This window comes from Argentina silus (genome assembly GCF_951799395.1).
Source record: "Argentina silus genome assembly, chromosome: 6".
Classification (NCBI taxonomy): Eukaryota; Metazoa; Chordata; class Actinopteri; order Argentiniformes; family Argentinidae; genus Argentina; species Argentina silus.
In genome coordinates this window covers 11,255,433-11,272,932 of record NC_139660.1, presented here as the reverse complement: position 1 = coordinate 11,272,932, position 17,500 = coordinate 11,255,433, and the positions used below count along the sequence as shown (strand labels likewise).

The following is a 17,500-nucleotide window of genomic DNA, read 5'->3' as shown; positions in this document are numbered from 1 at the left end:
GTACATACACGTTTCGATGCGTCTCTGTGGATCTCCCTTGGGTGTGCCATCTTGACCGTACCCTCCTCTTCCTCCTCAGGCCCCGCCTCTCCATCGCAGCGTGGCCACGCCTCTCAGAGGGTCTTCAGGACTCGCTACAAGATAGTGACACGCCTGGGCGGAGCCGCTGCACATACACCCTACTATAGCCCTGCACTCTCTTGGAGAGCCAAGAGGATCCAGTCTGCCAGGTAAAACACACACACACACACACACGCACACGCACACGCACACACACACACTGGGTGCTTGGTTTAATGTGGCTCCATTTTTAATGTCACTCAGCCTATAAGATAGCCCTGTCTTTTATGTAGCAGCCATGTGTAGCGTGAGGAGAGACCCTCGCAGAATTTATGGAGCTCATTTTTACACAGTAGATAACCCCTGGGAATAAAACATTTACACCGGCGCGCTCCATAGATTAATTTACACCACGCAGAATGGGATGGGTGACAGGGATGGGGGGGATGGGGGGGCGGGGGGGGGGGGGGGGGCGTTCTCTTAATGTCATTACAACCTCTCATCTCTGTCTCTCTCTATCTCTCTCCCTTTATCTATCTATCCCTCTTTTGCTCTCTCACTTTAAATCAGGTAAGAGAGGACTGGGGGGGGTCCACTAAAGTAAATCTAAATTTATTTACTTAATAAGAGCTCCGGATGTGTGAGAATGGACACCTGATTTATAGGGCTCTTACTTATCTCTCCTTATCTTACTCATCTCTCCTTATCTTACTTATCTCTCCTTATCTTACTTATCTCTCCTTATCTTACTTATCTCTCCTTCTCTCCTTATCTTACTTATCTCTCCTTATCTTACTTATCTCTCCACCTCTCTCCTCGTCTGTGTCCATTCTGTCTTTCTTTCTCTCTCTCATCCCTCTTGGAGAGATTCAGAGAAGGACAGAGGGGCCCAGTGAGTTGATAGGAAGGGTTTTAGATGAGCGTCTCCCCCTTGTCAGATGAAATGAACGGGTTATGAGGTCATAACTGGGGGTCGTGGAGTTAATTAATGTTTATGATGAGGTCATTATTGGGCGATGGACGTAAAGTTAATGTGTTATTCATGACTTCAATGCCGTGAAACAGAGTTAGTTCATGTTTTATGATGATGATTATTAACAGAATATTACGATTTTATTGCACTGGTTATGAATGTGGATAATGGTTGTGAAGTTGGTAAATGTATTATTAGGATGGTTTTGAAGGCCTCTTAAGATGTAGTGAGTTAATAGCACCCTGTCACGCCATTTACATTTACATTTATGGCATTACGCCCCCCCCGCCCCCCGCCCCCCAACTTCAGAATGGGCTGTGCCGGGACGAGATTACACAAATCACACACACATACACACAGGGTTCAGGGTGTAGAAAAAGGTATGTGATGTGTTACGTTTCGCCACCTGCTGTGTGTAACCAGGTGTCTGGGGCCCGTAGTTCCACGGCTGTGGAGACAGACTAGGGGACCTAAGGACACAGTATAAGACAACCAGAAACACACACACGTCAGTGTGTAGATGTAGGTATAGTCTTGAGTTGTAAAGTTGAGGTTTAGTAGTATAGAATAATATCCCTTGTGTGTGCCTGTTAGGTATAGTATGTATGTATGTATGTATGTATGTATGTATGTATGTATGTACGTATATACCTATGTACGTATGTATGTATGTACAGTGCTGCTTGAAAGTTTGTGAACCCTACAGGGATGGTCATTATTTTTGTATAAAATATTAAAATGAACTTATAAAATCTTTATCTAAACCCCAATTCGTAATAAAGACATTCCAAATAGAGGACAACAAAAACAATATATATTTTCATTGTTTATTTAACAAAAACAAAACGATTTCTTGTGTGCAAAAGTATGTGAACCTCTTCAGCCAATAGCTTGTGGCACCTCCATTAGCAGCAATAACTTGGAGTAAATGTCTCATATAGCCACTAATCAGTCTCTGTTTTGAGGGATTTTTGCCCACTCCTCCTTACAGAACTCAGCCAGTTGAGTGAGGTTTGAGGGGTGTCTGGCATGAACTGCCCGCTTCAGGTCCTGCCACAGCATCTTGATTGGATTTAGGTCAGAACTTTGACTTGGCCAATCCAAAACACAAATCTTCTTTCTCCTGAGCCATTCTTTGGTAGATTTGCTTGAATGCTTTGGGTCGTTGTCTTGTTGGAAGACCCATCTTCAGCCCAGCTTTAGCTCCTTGACTGATGGCTTGACATTCTGTTCAAGAATCTCCAGGTATACCTCAGAATTCATGGTGGTCTCTGGCAAAGTTTGCAGTTTGGTTCTTTTTTGACAGCAGAGGCTTCTTCCTAGCAACCCATGAATGCCATTTCGATTCACTGTTCTTCTTATTGTTGAAGCATGCACAGTTACCTGAGATGCAGCAAGGGAGATCTGCAAATCTCTAGATGTTATGTTTGGGTTGGCTTTTACCTGATTTATTATTTTTCTTGTGGCTCTTGGGGATATTTTGGAAGGGCGTCCACTTCTAGGCCGAGTTGCTGTCAAGTTAAATGCTCTCGCTTTGTAAATGATTTGCCTCACAGTGGACTGATGGATCTCAAATCTTGTTGAGATGATTTTATAGTCTTCCCCACTGATGTGCTCTCACTACCCTCTTCCTGATGTCCTCTGAGATCTCCTTTCCTCTCGACATGGTGTGTTTTGCATTCACATATATGGGTAACACAAAACTGACCAGGTTTCTTAAATCTATTTATCAGAGTCCTGCCCAAACTCTTTCCTAAAGGTCTCTCCTTTGATGGACCACCTGATTGTACTTACCTACTTGATTTAACCAATGCAACTTGGGGTTCACTTATTTTTGCACCTGCTTTTCTCCTACACGCATGATTTCCTCTAAACCAGCATATGGAATAGGTAAATATAAACCTGTTATGTCAGATAAAAAAGACTGGTTCTGATTAAATAAAGATTTAATGGTAAAAACTAAAAAAACACATACTTTCAAGCAGCACTGTGTGTGTGTGTGTGTGTGTGTGTGTGTGTGTGTGTGTGTGTGTGTGTGTGTGTGTGTGTGTGTGTGTGTTGTGTGTTTGTGTTTGTGTGTGTGTGTGTGTGGTGGCTCATTTGTGTAATTCAGATTAGGTGAAACAGAGGGGCTGGGGCTGGGGCTGGTACTGGTACTGGGCTCGCATTGTGGTGACTTATTACTATTCATTTAGCCGCTGCAGTAAATATTGATTCATCAAGGGATTTTCAATTTGAGCCGCGCGACATCCCATGAAATATCATCAGGTCTGTAGATGGGGAGGTGAGAGGGGCGGGGCGGGGGGGGGGGGGGGGGGGGGTAACCAGAGCAAGACAGGTCCCCTGAGAGAGCAGGTTCTCCCGGACCCCCCCCCCCCCCCCCCCCCCCATCCATCCCCACCTACCTCTATCTGTCTAGCTCCAACATCCCTGAACCTTTTATTAGTCTTAACCCATCTATAACAGTATTGTATTAGCTCATCTTCCCCCTCTAACATCCCTAACTCATAATAATCACACACACACACACACACACACACACACACACACACACACACACACCTGTCTCTGTCCCTTTTCTCTCTCCAAATTGAGAACAGGTGGGGGTTCTCCCAGAGTCTTAAGCTTTAGAACCCTAGGGATAGGCCATGGTTGACCTTAAAGAGACTCACTGTTGCCATGGGCTACTTGTCACTAAAGTGGGGCTGATGTTTTTTCTTACTCTCTTACCTACCCCTCTCACCCCCTCTTACCATCCTACCTTCCCCTCTCACCCCCTCTAACCATCCTACCTACCCCTCTCACCCCCTCTAACCATCCTACCTACCCCTCTCACCCCCTCTTACCATCCTACCTTCCCCTCTCACCCCCTCTAACCATCCTACCTACCCCTCTCACCCCCTCTTACCATCCTACCTACCCCTCTCACCCCCTCTTACCATCCTACCTACCCCTCTCACCCCCTCTTACCATCCTACCTACCCCTCTCACCCCCTCTAACCATCCTACCTACCCCTCTCACCCCCTCTAACCATCCTACCTACCCCTCTCACCCCCTCTTACCATCCTACCTACCCCTCTCACCCCCTCTAACCATCCTACCTACCCCTCTCACCCCCTCTAACCATCCTACCTACCCCTCTCACCCCCTCTAACCATCCTACCTACCCCTCTCACCCCCTCTTACCATCCTACCTACCCCTCTCACCACCTCTCCTCTCAGTTCCCAGGCCCAGGGGAAGTGAGGTGACCCGTACCCAGCATGCCATGCGCTTCTCTGGTGTCAGCAGTAATAGGCATTGTGGGTGATTGAGTGCTGGGGGAGTCTGGGTAGGAGGGAATGGCTGTCGTATTTCAGCCGCCGCCACCAGAAAATAGATATAATTTCAACATTAACTCCATTAATAGTAGCAGGAGTTGAATTAAGAAAGCCGTAAAGCATGCGCACCGGAGGATAAATTATAGCCAGCCCTCCCTCCATCCCCCCCTCTCCCTCCCTCTCTCTCTCTCTCTCTCTCTCTCTCTCTCTTCCCCCTGGTTCCCTCTCTCATGTAACCCTCATCTTGCTTTGAGTCTCTCTGGTGCTTCTAGTTTTCCTTTTGATTGTCTGTCCACTCCTCTCTCCAGTTTTTAATTCCTCTTAATTCCTCTAATCCTCCTCTTCTTTTCACTCCTTCTCAGCCTTCTTGACTGACTGTCCTTGTCCGACTCTCCCTCACTTTCTCTCTACCTCTTCTCTTCTTCTCTCCGTCGTGTTCACTATCATCCCCTCAACTCTCCAGTGCTCCTCCTGAATGACGTCAAATGGACAAACACTTCAAATGGACAAACACTTCAAATGCAAATTGCATATTTTGTTACTGAAGTTGACGCACACACACACTCTCACACACTCACTCACACACGTACACACAAGGCCTGGCCTAACCGCGAGTCTGAGTCCAAGCCCTCATCTCGTTTAGTGCTCCAGTATCGATCAGTACAGGATGTGGGAGACTGGGCAATAAAGGAAGCAATGCTCTCCTCTTCACTTCTCTCCTCTCCCCCATCACTTATACACACATTCCTTCATTCATCCCTCCTTCTCGTACACCGGTCCGTTCCTTTACTCCTCCCTTATCGCATTCCTCTACTCCTCTGTTCCTCACTTCCACTCCTCTCCCCTCCCTCTCCCTCATCCCTGACTTTCACATGCTGTCCTTTGTATGCAACTGCTCTCCCAGTTGTGTTGTTGTTGTTTTCCAATAATTTATGTTGCTTTATTACAATGCAGTCCCTTCTTCTCAGACAGCTGAGGTGGCTTGTTCATAGTCTTAAATGCATAATGGCTGCGCTTAGGAACACTGGAACTGCATTGCTTGAAGCAGAGCGATCCTCACCGTAGAAAATTAGCGAGATGACTGTTTTGCACTGCTCTGTTTCAAGGGTAACTGTTTCCCAATATGAGCTTACTAATGCTTTCGCTGCAGGTAAATAGACAAGAGCAGCATTATTCGGAGCAGTCGCGCGACCCTCCAAATTCTTCCCTGTCACGACAACAAAAGTCAGATCATTCATCAACGGCGGTAGTAGTGCTGAATTGCTCTCTCCTTCATCTGGGTGTCGCATGGTCAGAGCAGCACACACACAAATTCACAGGCACAAATTCACAGGCAAGCAAACACGTATTAGACCCCGAAGCTACTCACAAGGGAGTTCCTTTACTTTCTCCCCCCCTCCCCCTCCTTTCTCTCCTTCTGCCTCTCTTTTCTCCCCTCCTCTCCTCTAACCACCTAAAGCTCTTTGCGGAACATTGGTCTGTGGGGTCAAACTAGCCTCGCTCTAAATCTCCCACTGCCCAACGTCTATCTCTCTATCATTCACTCTCTATCACACACACACACACACACACACACACACACACACACACACACACACACACACACACCCACCAGCCACTCTAAATCTCAGTCACACCTCCCCACATTATACCCCATCGTTTGTCCCATTAAATAATCACCATGGCGATTCTGATGATGCATGAGTGGAAAGGATATGTCCCCCAGGCCCGGGTCAGGAGGGGAAGAGAGCGGTATATCGGTGCAACAGTGAAAGGGCTCCCCCCCCCCCGAAACGAGCATGCTGTCTGGCAGGGGAGGATTTGTGTGCTGGACAGGCCTGGAGGCGCTCTGATAACAGATCTCCCATGGGGGGGGTCAAGGACACCATGGGGAACAGGTCAAGGAGAGAGTGGGGATGAGGGGGAACTGCTTTATATATCCTTTCTCTCTTTCAATGATTTCCCCTCGTTCTGATTCCTGGATAGTTGTATCACTTTGCTCTTTTCATTCTCTCTCTCCCTCTCTCTCTCTCTCTCTCTCTCTCTCTGTCTCATTAACAGGGAGATTACATTGAGATGGTGGTGTGTCGGTGAGGTGATAGGGTCCCAGAGAGACTGTTGTTCAGTAATGGTGTTTTGCTTGAGGGGGAACTCATTCAGACAGCTGCCTATTTCACATTCCAGTACTATAGTCTTTTATAAACACACACTCCCAACTGCATGCATGCATGCATACATCCACTCATTCACATAAACACACTGTTTAGAACTGAAACGATTCATCTAATAACTCAAATAATGAGATTACAAAAAGAAATCTCGATTAGAAGTGTGTTGAATTACATTTTTTTTTCTAAACTGGAAAAGTTTATTTTTATATTGAAGAACAGGAAGTAGACATGTTCTGGTTCCAAGCTGCAAAGGCTATTGCCTCCCTCATTTCTATATTTTTTTCTCAATAATAAAGCAAAGTTTTGCAAGTTTTGCAAGTTTTTTTTTCAATCCGATGACTCGATTAGTCATTGGAATAATCCAAAGAATGCTCTGTTACCAAAATACTCAATAGTTGCAGCCCTACAAATGTTGTATTCACAAACCACACATGTCTACAGTATGCACACATACCAAATACACACAGCCGTCACATACTGCGTACTATTAATACACACTCACAACACACTCCAACACAGCAACATTTCGGCCATACTCTCTCATCAGGTGTCTGGCTCTCCCAACTCCACATGCCCCCCCTCCCCTCCCACTGTTAGCATGTGTCAGGGTTAACTGCTGTCTATGTTAAGTGATCATGTCATATCCACATTAACCTCCATTATAGCTCCCCTGGCTGTGGGGTTCCTGTTTAAGCCTCCCTGGGTGGCAGTCACGGCTCCAACATTAGCCTCCATTACGGCTCCCCTGGCTCCAGTTGCCCTGTGTAGGGCAGCCACTGCTCTTGTATTTGTGAAACTGAGTGTCTCTTGTGGTGAGTTATGGCCTGTATGGTTGGGTGCGTGAGAGGTAACCAGCGATTTGTGATTTTTTTTTTTTCTCTCTTTTTCTTTTACCAAGCCACACACAACCTCTCTGCTACATGTAAGTGTGTGTGTCCGTTATTGTGTATCTAAGTGTTGAGTGTGTGTTTGAGGTTCCCTCTCTGTTCTCTATAATAGGAGGCATGAACTCTCGCTCCAAAGCCATTTCCAGGCCATCTGAAATACAGCAGCAAATTACCTCCAACGTCGCCCTGCACACCAGCCCCAATCCGCCCCAAATAGAAGTGACAGGACAGTGCAATTTATCGCCATAACCCCTGCCCCCAACATCTCACACACACACACACACACTCACACACACACACACACACACACACACACACACACACACACACACAGAGGGTGACTTCCCTTCTGGATGTTGTGTGAATATGTGTGTGTGTATACTGTAGCCCTATGTCTATATGTGTTTATATAAAGTGTGTGTGTGTGTGTGTGTGCGCGTGACTGTGTGTGTGTCTGCCGGTACACACGTGTTGGGGGCAGCCTCCCTGCTCTGGCCCTCTGCCCTGCCTATTATCTCATTGATTTCCTCCTCTCCTCTTTTCAATTCTCTCCATTTCCACACTGCCGTCCTTTCCATTAGAGGAGCAATTTAACAGAGTGCTGTGACATGAGAGGGAGAGAGAGAAGGGGATGGAGGGGGGAGGGAGGAGGCGGGAGGGAGGGAGGGACTGGGAAGATAGGAGGGAGAGGAGAGGGAGAGGAGTGGGAGAGGAGATATACTGTAGTGGAGAAGTTATGTAGATGACGGACAGAGAAGGGGTGGAGCTGAGGTGGGGCAGTGAGCACATTAAAAGTGTTGAATCGCTCAACTCTTTCCATGAGGAAACTCTACTGTGCACTCGGGTGAATAACTGCCATTTAAATGTTGTTTGAACTATGTTTTGGAATACACCTAGAAGATTCACATTTTCCATTTCAACCATTCCTTTAAGAGTTATCCTAAAGGTTGATCCGTTCTATGTTCTATGTTCTATGTGTGAGTTTCCCACCTCTCTTACCCTCCCATCACTGTACGGTTACTTTCAATCCATACTGTTCCTTTACCAGGTAAGTGATCGGTGTTCTGTATTCACACACGATCGGTGAACCACTTCTCAATGGGATCTTTTTTTTTTTATATATATATATATATATAAAAACCTTCTTACCTTTACAGAGCCTTACTTGTGCTAATGGTTCTCTACTACTCTCTTTCTCTCTCTCTCTCTCTCTCTCTCTCTCCCTCCCCTCTCGTCCTCCAGGAGCTTGCTACAGAGCCGTCTGCGGCCCCCCCTGGAAAGACACCCCCCCTCCCAACAGCGCTGGATTGGTGGGTCCTTGTACAGAGTGTCAGCCAATAAGCTGTCCCGCACTATGACACCCAGCACGTCACTCAACAGAACAGGTACTGCTTATTCTCACCCTCATGACCTCCAAGGCCAAACCTCACTGATTACATACATATATACACACACACACACACACACACACACACACACACACACCCCAAACAAATACACTGTGCCAACTATTACAGGCAAGGGTTAATGCATTCAATCATTTGGGGTGTGTGTGTGTGTGTGTGTGTGTGTGTGTGTGTGTGTGTGTGTGTGTGTTTGCGCGTTTAAGAGGTAGTTGTATTGAGGGAGTGTATGTTGGGAGGTTATTGTGTGTATTCATGTTTCGACGCAGTGCTTGTGGGTGGGAGGGGGGCAGGGGGAATGGGGTGGCTTTGCCATCTGAAATGATAAAGTTGTCATCTGTCAGTGGGGCAGGAGGAGGGGCAGCAGAACTGGACTTCCAGATTAAAGCTCAGAGCTACACAGAACTCTCCCCCCCTTCCCCTCCCCCCTAGCCAAGACCTCTGGCTGGAATTGAAGAGCTCTGCTCCCTTAAACTTGTGACTAGCCTGCTAATACACACACACACACACACACACACACACACACACACACACACACAGCGATAATCTCCCTACTTCACACATTCCAGCTTGCTCTGAACAGGTCTTTGGTGTCATCATAGAGCTGGTTTGATTTCAGGTATCTCCAGTTAGCTGTGATTTGACTTGTCATTTTCTCCTGGTCTCCAGCCCAGTGGCTTTAGATCCTGCTGTGCTTCAATCGTAAGATCACACACTTGGTGAGGATTGGATGTCATACATCTAAGGTGTTCCAAAATTAGAGGCCTGAATCGGATCAGCCCTCCTTTTCTTTCTCTCTCTCCTCCACGCTAGCCCTCTCTCATTCCCTCCCTCCCTCCCCCACCCCCTGCTCCCAGGCGGGTTGGGTACATGGTGTTTATGATGTTCTCAGACTGTACTGGATGTCACGTTTGGCTTTGGCTCTGGGATGATATAGTATAAATAAACAGACAAAGTATCAGGTCATTGCAGTATCTGCCCAGACACACACACACACACACACACACACACACACACACACACACACACACACACACCTACCTGTCAGAGCTCAGTTGCAATGGTGTATTAATAGCGTGTGCTGGGGAATTGTTTTGGCCCTCTCTCCCGAACTCTGTTTCAACGTATTTTCTTCTTCTCGATTCCACCCCCCCCAGGGAGGTGGTTCAGTCCTCAGGAGTTCACCCCCGCCACCTTTCCCCCTTTGGGCCGATCCTCCAGCACTCGTCACGTGGCCAGGTAGACCATTTTTGATTTCTGTATGCCTTCCTCCTCATCATCCATACTCCCCACACACACTCAAGCACAGGCCAAGCAAGGCAAGGCAAGGCAAGGCAAGTTTATTTATATAGCACATTTCATACACAGAGGCAATTCAAGGTGCTTTACATAAAATAGATAAAAAGGAAAGAGCATAAAATAAAATAATAAAAAAAGTATAAAAGACATAAAAAAGAATTAAAGTCACAGTGCATTTTAGGGTCAGAGTGCAATTATTAGCAGCAATTTAGTTATTTAAGGCAGAGGCAAACATAAAGCCTCATAGTTGTGTCGTCCGCATAGTCATGGTACACAATTGTTGTTATTTTGAATAATTAGATGCATATGCATACATGCATATGTTTTTAAAACAACAACAATGTATTCTTTAATATGTGTTTGTGGCCTCCTGCGTGTGTGCTTGTGTGTTTTCTCTCTCTCAGCCGTGCGGTTCAGAGGAGTATTGCCATCATAAGACACGCTCGTCAGAAGAAGCAGCAGAAACAGTACTGTATGTACTACAATCGCTTTGGCAAGTGTAACCGTGGCGACACATGTCCCTACATCCATGATCCGGATAAGGTGGCTGTCTGCACTAGGTAACACATGCATACTCTCCGTAACATACACACATGGGCACAGATCGCATACACATACACAGTACACACTTTTCATTAGATAGGCTCTGCCATTGGCTGTCCTGTGATCTGAGGCCTCATCCCATTGGTTTCCTACAGGTTCCTAAGGGGTACATGTAAGCAGAGAGATGGGACATGTCCATTCTCCCACAAGGTGACGAAAGAGAAGGTAAGACTGTGGTTTTACACCTACTGTACTGTTTTCACACTGCCAGGGCTATTTTGGGGACATAATGTGGCTCTGAGTCGAGTCTCTGAGTTCTGAGTCGGAGGTGTGTTTTATGAGTCATATGATGTTATAGGGACTAGGCAATTGGATGTAGATATTCATGTTCATGCTCTTGGCAGCTGTCCTGTCGCTGTGCTCCTGCTGGCAGCAGAGACATCCAGCCTTAGCCCCTCCCCCCCAAGAGATGTGACCTGATTTAGGGGTTAGGGGTGCAGGGGATGGTGGCGGAGGATGGAGGGTGGGGATGGGGTTGGGGGTGAGTGGGTCTGCGGGTGGAGGGAAGGGGTGACGTGACCCCGCCCTCGTTTCACTTGTCTCGAAAGTGGTACAGTGAGTTGGTCTCCCACCTGAACATGTACCCCATTAATACGCATGAGTAGCAGAATAAGTAGGATGATAGAAGTGCAGCTGTCTCTTATTTTGAAAGCAATATCTTTGTTGATTTCTTGTCTTTTTCAAATATGACAGCTTCAGCCCTCATAGTATAACAAATACCTCTGGTTGTTGGATGCACCTCGAGCCTCCGCCATCCCTAACATGAAAAGACTGGCTTCCTCAGAAAATGAAAAGATGATGATCAGCACTCAATGTACTGGTTTGGTTACTCCTCCTAAGAGTGAAAAGTGACTATAATTGGTTGAAACAAAAGGTTCTAAAAGTGTGTGTTGACCACAAACTGCAGAAAATGGTGTCATTAATAATAATAATAATAATATAATTATTAGTAATAATAATAAGAATTAATAATAACATTGTGTGTCTTGTGTGTGTGTTCTGTAGAAGAGCAAATAAGACTGTCTGTATAGGGGAAAGTGTAGACACTCAGTAAGGAAAGCTGTTTCCCCAAGACAGGTTCCCAGTCTCTCTATCCAAAGCACGCATGCATACACCCACCCACCCACACACACACACACACACAATGCTGTGCACCTGTGGCAGTCGTCATGCTGCCATCCCAGAGTGCTGAGAGCCCAGCTGTCCGTTTGTCTTAAAGGGGCAACATCACCTCCTCATGGGCCCCACCTGCCACCACCCCCACTCCCACTCACTCTCTCTCCCCCCTCCCTCCCCCTCTCCTACAGCGGCCCGATTTTAAATCTGCTCCCCTTTCACGTGTACTCCCCATGGGGGGGGGGAGTACACGTGAAATAACTCCCGAAACTAGACACCTCTACCCCCCAACCCCGCCCCTGTCCCCGCCTCTGTCCCAGCCCTGGCGACCATATACACAGCCAGCACATAAACACATCATGATAGCTGGACAAGCTGCAGCCTGGATAAATATTTCTGTAGCAGTTAATTAGGTAGAACTGATCCGATCCCAGCAAGATGGGCGCCCTCTCACATTCCCCCCCACCCACCCATGTCACCCCCCTCTCTCTCTCTCTCTCCACACAGATATATTTAGACTGGGCTGCACTAGTCTCATACACACACACACACACACACACACACACACACACACACTAAACAGTACATCTCATACACAAATCTGCACACTAACTGTCACACATACTCACTCTCCCGCTGTCAACTGCAATTAAAGCCGTTTAACAGCAGACACAGTGAAAGGTTGTGGGAGGCGGGTCATGTTTGTAATGCGACTTTGATTGGCTTCTGTTTGCCCAATGGCGGGATTTTTAACACCACAGCTATATTCCCTCCACATTTATTAATATTCTCTCTCCTCTCTCTCTCTCTCTCTTTCTCTCTCTCTCCTCTGTAGATGCCAGTGTGCTCTTACTTCCTGAGGGGGATCTGTAATAACAGTAGCTGTCCCTACAGTCACGTCTACGTTTCCCGCAAGGCAGCCGTGTGTCAGGACTTCATCAAGGGCTACTGCCCTCAGGGGGAAAAGGTACACACACAGAGGCACGTCAGGACATTATCAGGGGCTTACTACCCCAAGGTAGAAAAAGTGCATCCTCAAATCATTTATATACTGTATATTGTGTATATAAACTTGTATATGTCATGTATATATATTACACACACACATACACACACTCCCACCCACACACACACACACACATAGTGTATACAATGTACTGTACATAAGAGCACAGGCACAATAACTTGCTCTTGTTGGACCGCAGGGAAAATGCATGTGAGCCATTTTGCATTTGTTTGGTGCAAAGTTTCCCACATTACTGTAGGCCGATACATCACTGTGATGATATGGTCAAAATGTTAGGTGCTGTTTCACGGGTTTTGCTCTGGTGGTTAAGGTGGTAAAGTCCGGCTAAACAAGTGGTTTGCAAATGGACCCACACACACACACACACACACACACACACACAGGCAGGAACAGCTGCGGGGGTGCTTGTCCATAGTGACATTACTCTAGTGACTGAGTGACATATTGAGGACTAGGAGGGTAATGGAGCCCGTCCACACATAACCCCAAACATGCCACACACCCACACCCTGGCCCCATATCCACCCCAAACACCCCCAACTCTACTTCTCCCTCCCTCCCTCCCTCCACCTCCCCTCTCTGTTTCTGTTGTTGTTTTTGTGTGTGTGTGTGTGTGTGTGAAACAGATGCTTTTTCACACTGTCAGGCCTCATTTGAATATTGTGTGGGAAATGAGGATATATAAAACAAAGGGGATATTAATATTTATTCTATTAGCTGAAGTGCTTAGGTCTGTGATTTTCCTCGGTGTGTGTGTGTGGAGCGCTGCGCGGGGTTGGCGGCCCTGTGATGGATAGCAGGCAGTAATTATAGATGGGAAAAGTGCTGAGGATGGCACTATGGGCCAGGCAGGCAGACACACCAGCAACTCAGGGGTTAACCCACCCTGCTCCTTATCAACCATCCTCTTCTCTTGCTTTGTCTCTCCCTCACACCCTCTTTCTGTGTGTCGGTCTCTCTTCTCTCTCTCTCTCTCTCTCTCTCTCTCTCTCTCTCTCTCTCTCTCTCTGCCTCACCACTTTCGTTCTGTGTCTTTCTCTGCTTGTCTTTTCTCTTATTCTCCTTTCTCTCTTCTGCTCCATTCTCTCATTCCCTCCTCTTGGGTCCCTCTATGGGTCCCTTGCTTCCACCATTCTCATCTCTCTACTACCCTCTCTGTCTTTTTTGTCTCCCCTCTTCCCTCCTCCCTCCCTCCCTTCCTCTCTTCCCTCCCTCTCTCTCTCTCTGTAATGGTAAATGTGCTGACTCTTCCTGGTTTGGGCCCAGCAGAGAGCTCTCTAATAGGCCCCAGAGACATCCCAGCATTCCTTAAATCAAGTGGAAAATTGTTAACTTGGTGTGGAATAAAGATGTTCTGTCCACTTTAGCTTTTTTCCATTTCTCGCCTCTCTCTCTCTTCAGTTTTTTATGAAAATGGGAATGTATGGGACTGCAGGGAGTTAGTGGACTTGTCTTTTTTTACAGCCACACACCCCCCTCCCCTTTACTCTCTGTTCCTTACATTGGAGAATTGCTGTTCTCATTCCATTCCAAGTCCAAAGTCTACCACTCTTACATCTGTACATACACATACACACACACACACACACACACACACGCACACACACACACATACATTGACCTCCATGGATTAGGAGGGACTAAAAGAGGGTCTAAAATATTATACCTTACTCATGAAGTAGAATCAACTAAAATCGTAGTAGAGACAGATTTTGTGTATGTAGCCAAATAGCAGTGCATCAGTGTGTATGTAAGGGTGTCACACACACACACAATACACATCACCGTTGGCTTACCCAGTGTGATGAGAAACTTACATTATCACAAAGGAAGACTTCTCATGCATTTGATGGTGTGTTCGTTTGACTTCAAAAAGTTGAAAGTGAGCTGGTCCTAACCTGATATGCCCCCCTGGGGTGAAGGGACATGGGTGTGAGGGGGAGAGAGGGTCTCTGGTGGGAGATGGGGTGGGAACAGGGAGGGGATGGGGTTGGTGTGTCCCATCTGGGAGAGAGGTGCCAGGGCTGGCTGGCTGGCTGGCTGGCTGACTGGCTGACTGGCAGGCTGCACCACAGGGTGACCAAGAGTCCACACTGTTCCCGGAAACTCGAGCTGTAGACCCCCCCCCCTCACACAGCCCCCCATCCTTGCTCTATTTCTGGACCAACCTGCTCCTGCCCCCCAATCCTGCACCCCTCACCCCTCACCCCTCCACACACACACACACACACACACACACGCCTCGCACCCTGCACCCCATAGTGAGTATAATTAGCTTTTCTGACAGGTGGGAGGGATCGAATCTCTCGGAGAATGAAGCTACCAATTTACGCCCATCTTACACTGTCACACACACTCTCACTCTCTCGCCCACAGAGATACACTGTCATTGTAGGCACGCACACTCCAGTCTGTAAAGTCACGCATGCAAAATGCTCTTAAAATGACATCCGCACACTGCACTCTCAAACACACGCACACACCCACATACACACATACACACACAATACTTTACAACACACATCAACCCGCTGCAGTCTGCCTCCAGATGTCTATCAAACATAATTAGGTTAGCGTGGTCAGTAACTGATTGTCATGATCATTATGACACAGCTAATCTAGTTTGGTTTGATAGCCGCAACGCTGCGTGCGTGCGTGCGTGCGTGTTTTCTGAGTGTATTCTGTCTCTCGTCTGCCAGTGTAAGAAGAAGCACACCCTGGTGTGTCCAGACTTCTCCAGTACTGGTTCCTGTCCTCGTGGCTCCATGTGTAAACTCCAGCACCGCCAGCGAGCCAAACGGACAGCTCCGAACCCGGCCGCCACCCCAGTCAAAAGAGCACGCACCAAGGACACCCCGAAGAGGTCAGGAGACAGAGGGCAATGTGCAAAAAAACCTCATCAATGCTGATATGTATACTAATGCGCATTAACCATACACACAACAATGAGGATGAGGTGCACAAAGAGACATAGACATCCGTTTGTGTTGACAGATGTGTAGAAGTTAGACAGATGAAACCATGTCACCCACGTTGTCTCACCTTGGTCTCTCTGTCCCTCCTCCAGGCCAAGTCTCATCCCACTAGACCCAGGAGAGGCCTCTCAGGCAGATCCAGGGACGCCCACCACGCATCCTCACAAGCTCCCATCCTTCATCTCTCTCTCCAGCTCCCCAGAGGGCGCAGACGCACCAGACACCCCCCCAGCAGAGGGGTCAGAGGTCACAGGTAAGGGAATTGTTCAAGGGTGATGATTATTGTTTGGTGATTCAAAATATGAATAGAGGAGGACATAATGATTGTGGTTGTTATGTGACTCATATAATGGGATAATAATGATTGCAGTAGGCAGGGATGTAAAATGTGTCTAATAATGCTTAGAGGAGGTGTAATAATGCTTACGGAACGGAGGTAATAATATTTAGATTTTGGGCGAGAGAGAGGCACAGCTGAGCTCTCTGTTGACAGACTGACAGATTAGGACAGGGGCTCCCTTCCTCCCTCCCTCCCTCCCTCCCCCATGTCCCCCTGCCTCTATTGCCCACCTGCCCCTGCCCCTCCCTATCGGATAGGGACACACACACACACACACACACACACACACACACACACACACACACACACACTTTCTCTCTCTCTCTGTCTCGCTCTGTCTCACTGTCAAGTTATGCAGCAACATTCAATCCCTGAACTCACACTACAACACCCAAACTCACTCTCCCTCCCTGTCTCTCTTTTTTCTACCTCTTATATTCTCTCTTCGTAACGCTTTATTTTACAGCATCAACTAAGGTTGACTATTTATTTACGAAAATATTGTGTACAAACAAAACAAAATGGGAAAAAAGGAATTGACACTTGGTACCAAATGGTGCATTGTGGTGCTTGTTTCAATGACTGCCATAGAAACCAAAACTTAATTATTCGATCTTTATTATGCAATTAACTGTTGTACCATGTCATTTCCTAAATGTGATGAATTGGCGGACTGCAAAGAAAAAATAAGATAAGTCTCTCTCTCTTTCTATCTGTAATACTTTGCGGCCAGTCTGTCTTGTTTCTTATTTCGTCTCTTTTCTCTAGGAAACAACCATGACCTTTGCCCTGACCCTGTATCTCTCCCTCTCTCTCTATTCCTCTCTGCCTCTGTAGAGGGGAGCCCTGATTATTCCTGTGTTGGCCAGTGGGCATATACACTCACCGAACACTTTATTAGGAACACTATCCTAATACTAGGTATGGCCTCCCTTTGCTCTCAAAACAGCCTCAATTCTTCATGGCATTGATTCCACAAGATGTTGGAAACATTCCTTTGAGATTCTGGTCCATGATGACATGATTGCATCACACAATTCCTGCAGACTTTTCAGGTGCACTTTCAAGCTGTGAATCTCCCATTCTAACACATCCCAAAAGTGTTCTACTGGGTTCAGATCCGGTGACTGGGAAGGCCACTGAAGAACACTGAACTCATTGTCATGTTCATGAAACCAGTTTGAGACGACTTTTGCTTTGTGACATGGAGCATTATCATGCTGGAAGTAGCCATTAGAAGATGGGTAAATTGTGGCCACAATGGGATGCACATTGTCAACAACAATACTTAAATAGGCTGTGGCATTCAAGCGATGATTGATTGGTA

At 46.9% G+C, this 17,500-nt stretch overlaps 1 protein-coding gene across 1 annotated transcript in view; it reads left to right on the top strand.

Moving 5' to 3' along the window:
* Window positions 1-17,500, top strand: part of zc3h3 (zinc finger CCCH-type containing 3) — a 40,859-nt gene that overhangs the window by 22,207 nt on the left and 1,152 nt on the right. Inside the window, exons 4-11 of the mRNA XM_083671990.1 lie at window positions 80-230; window positions 8,653-8,795; window positions 9,971-10,052; window positions 10,517-10,672; window positions 10,811-10,880; window positions 12,667-12,798; window positions 15,558-15,721; window positions 15,926-16,086. Of these exons, the coding sequence (XP_083528116.1) occupies window positions 80-230; window positions 8,653-8,795; window positions 9,971-10,052; window positions 10,517-10,672; window positions 10,811-10,880; window positions 12,667-12,798; window positions 15,558-15,721; window positions 15,926-16,086 (1,059 nt within the window). The remainder of the gene's footprint in view (window positions 1-79; window positions 231-8,652; window positions 8,796-9,970; window positions 10,053-10,516; window positions 10,673-10,810; window positions 10,881-12,666; window positions 12,799-15,557; window positions 15,722-15,925; window positions 16,087-17,500) is intronic.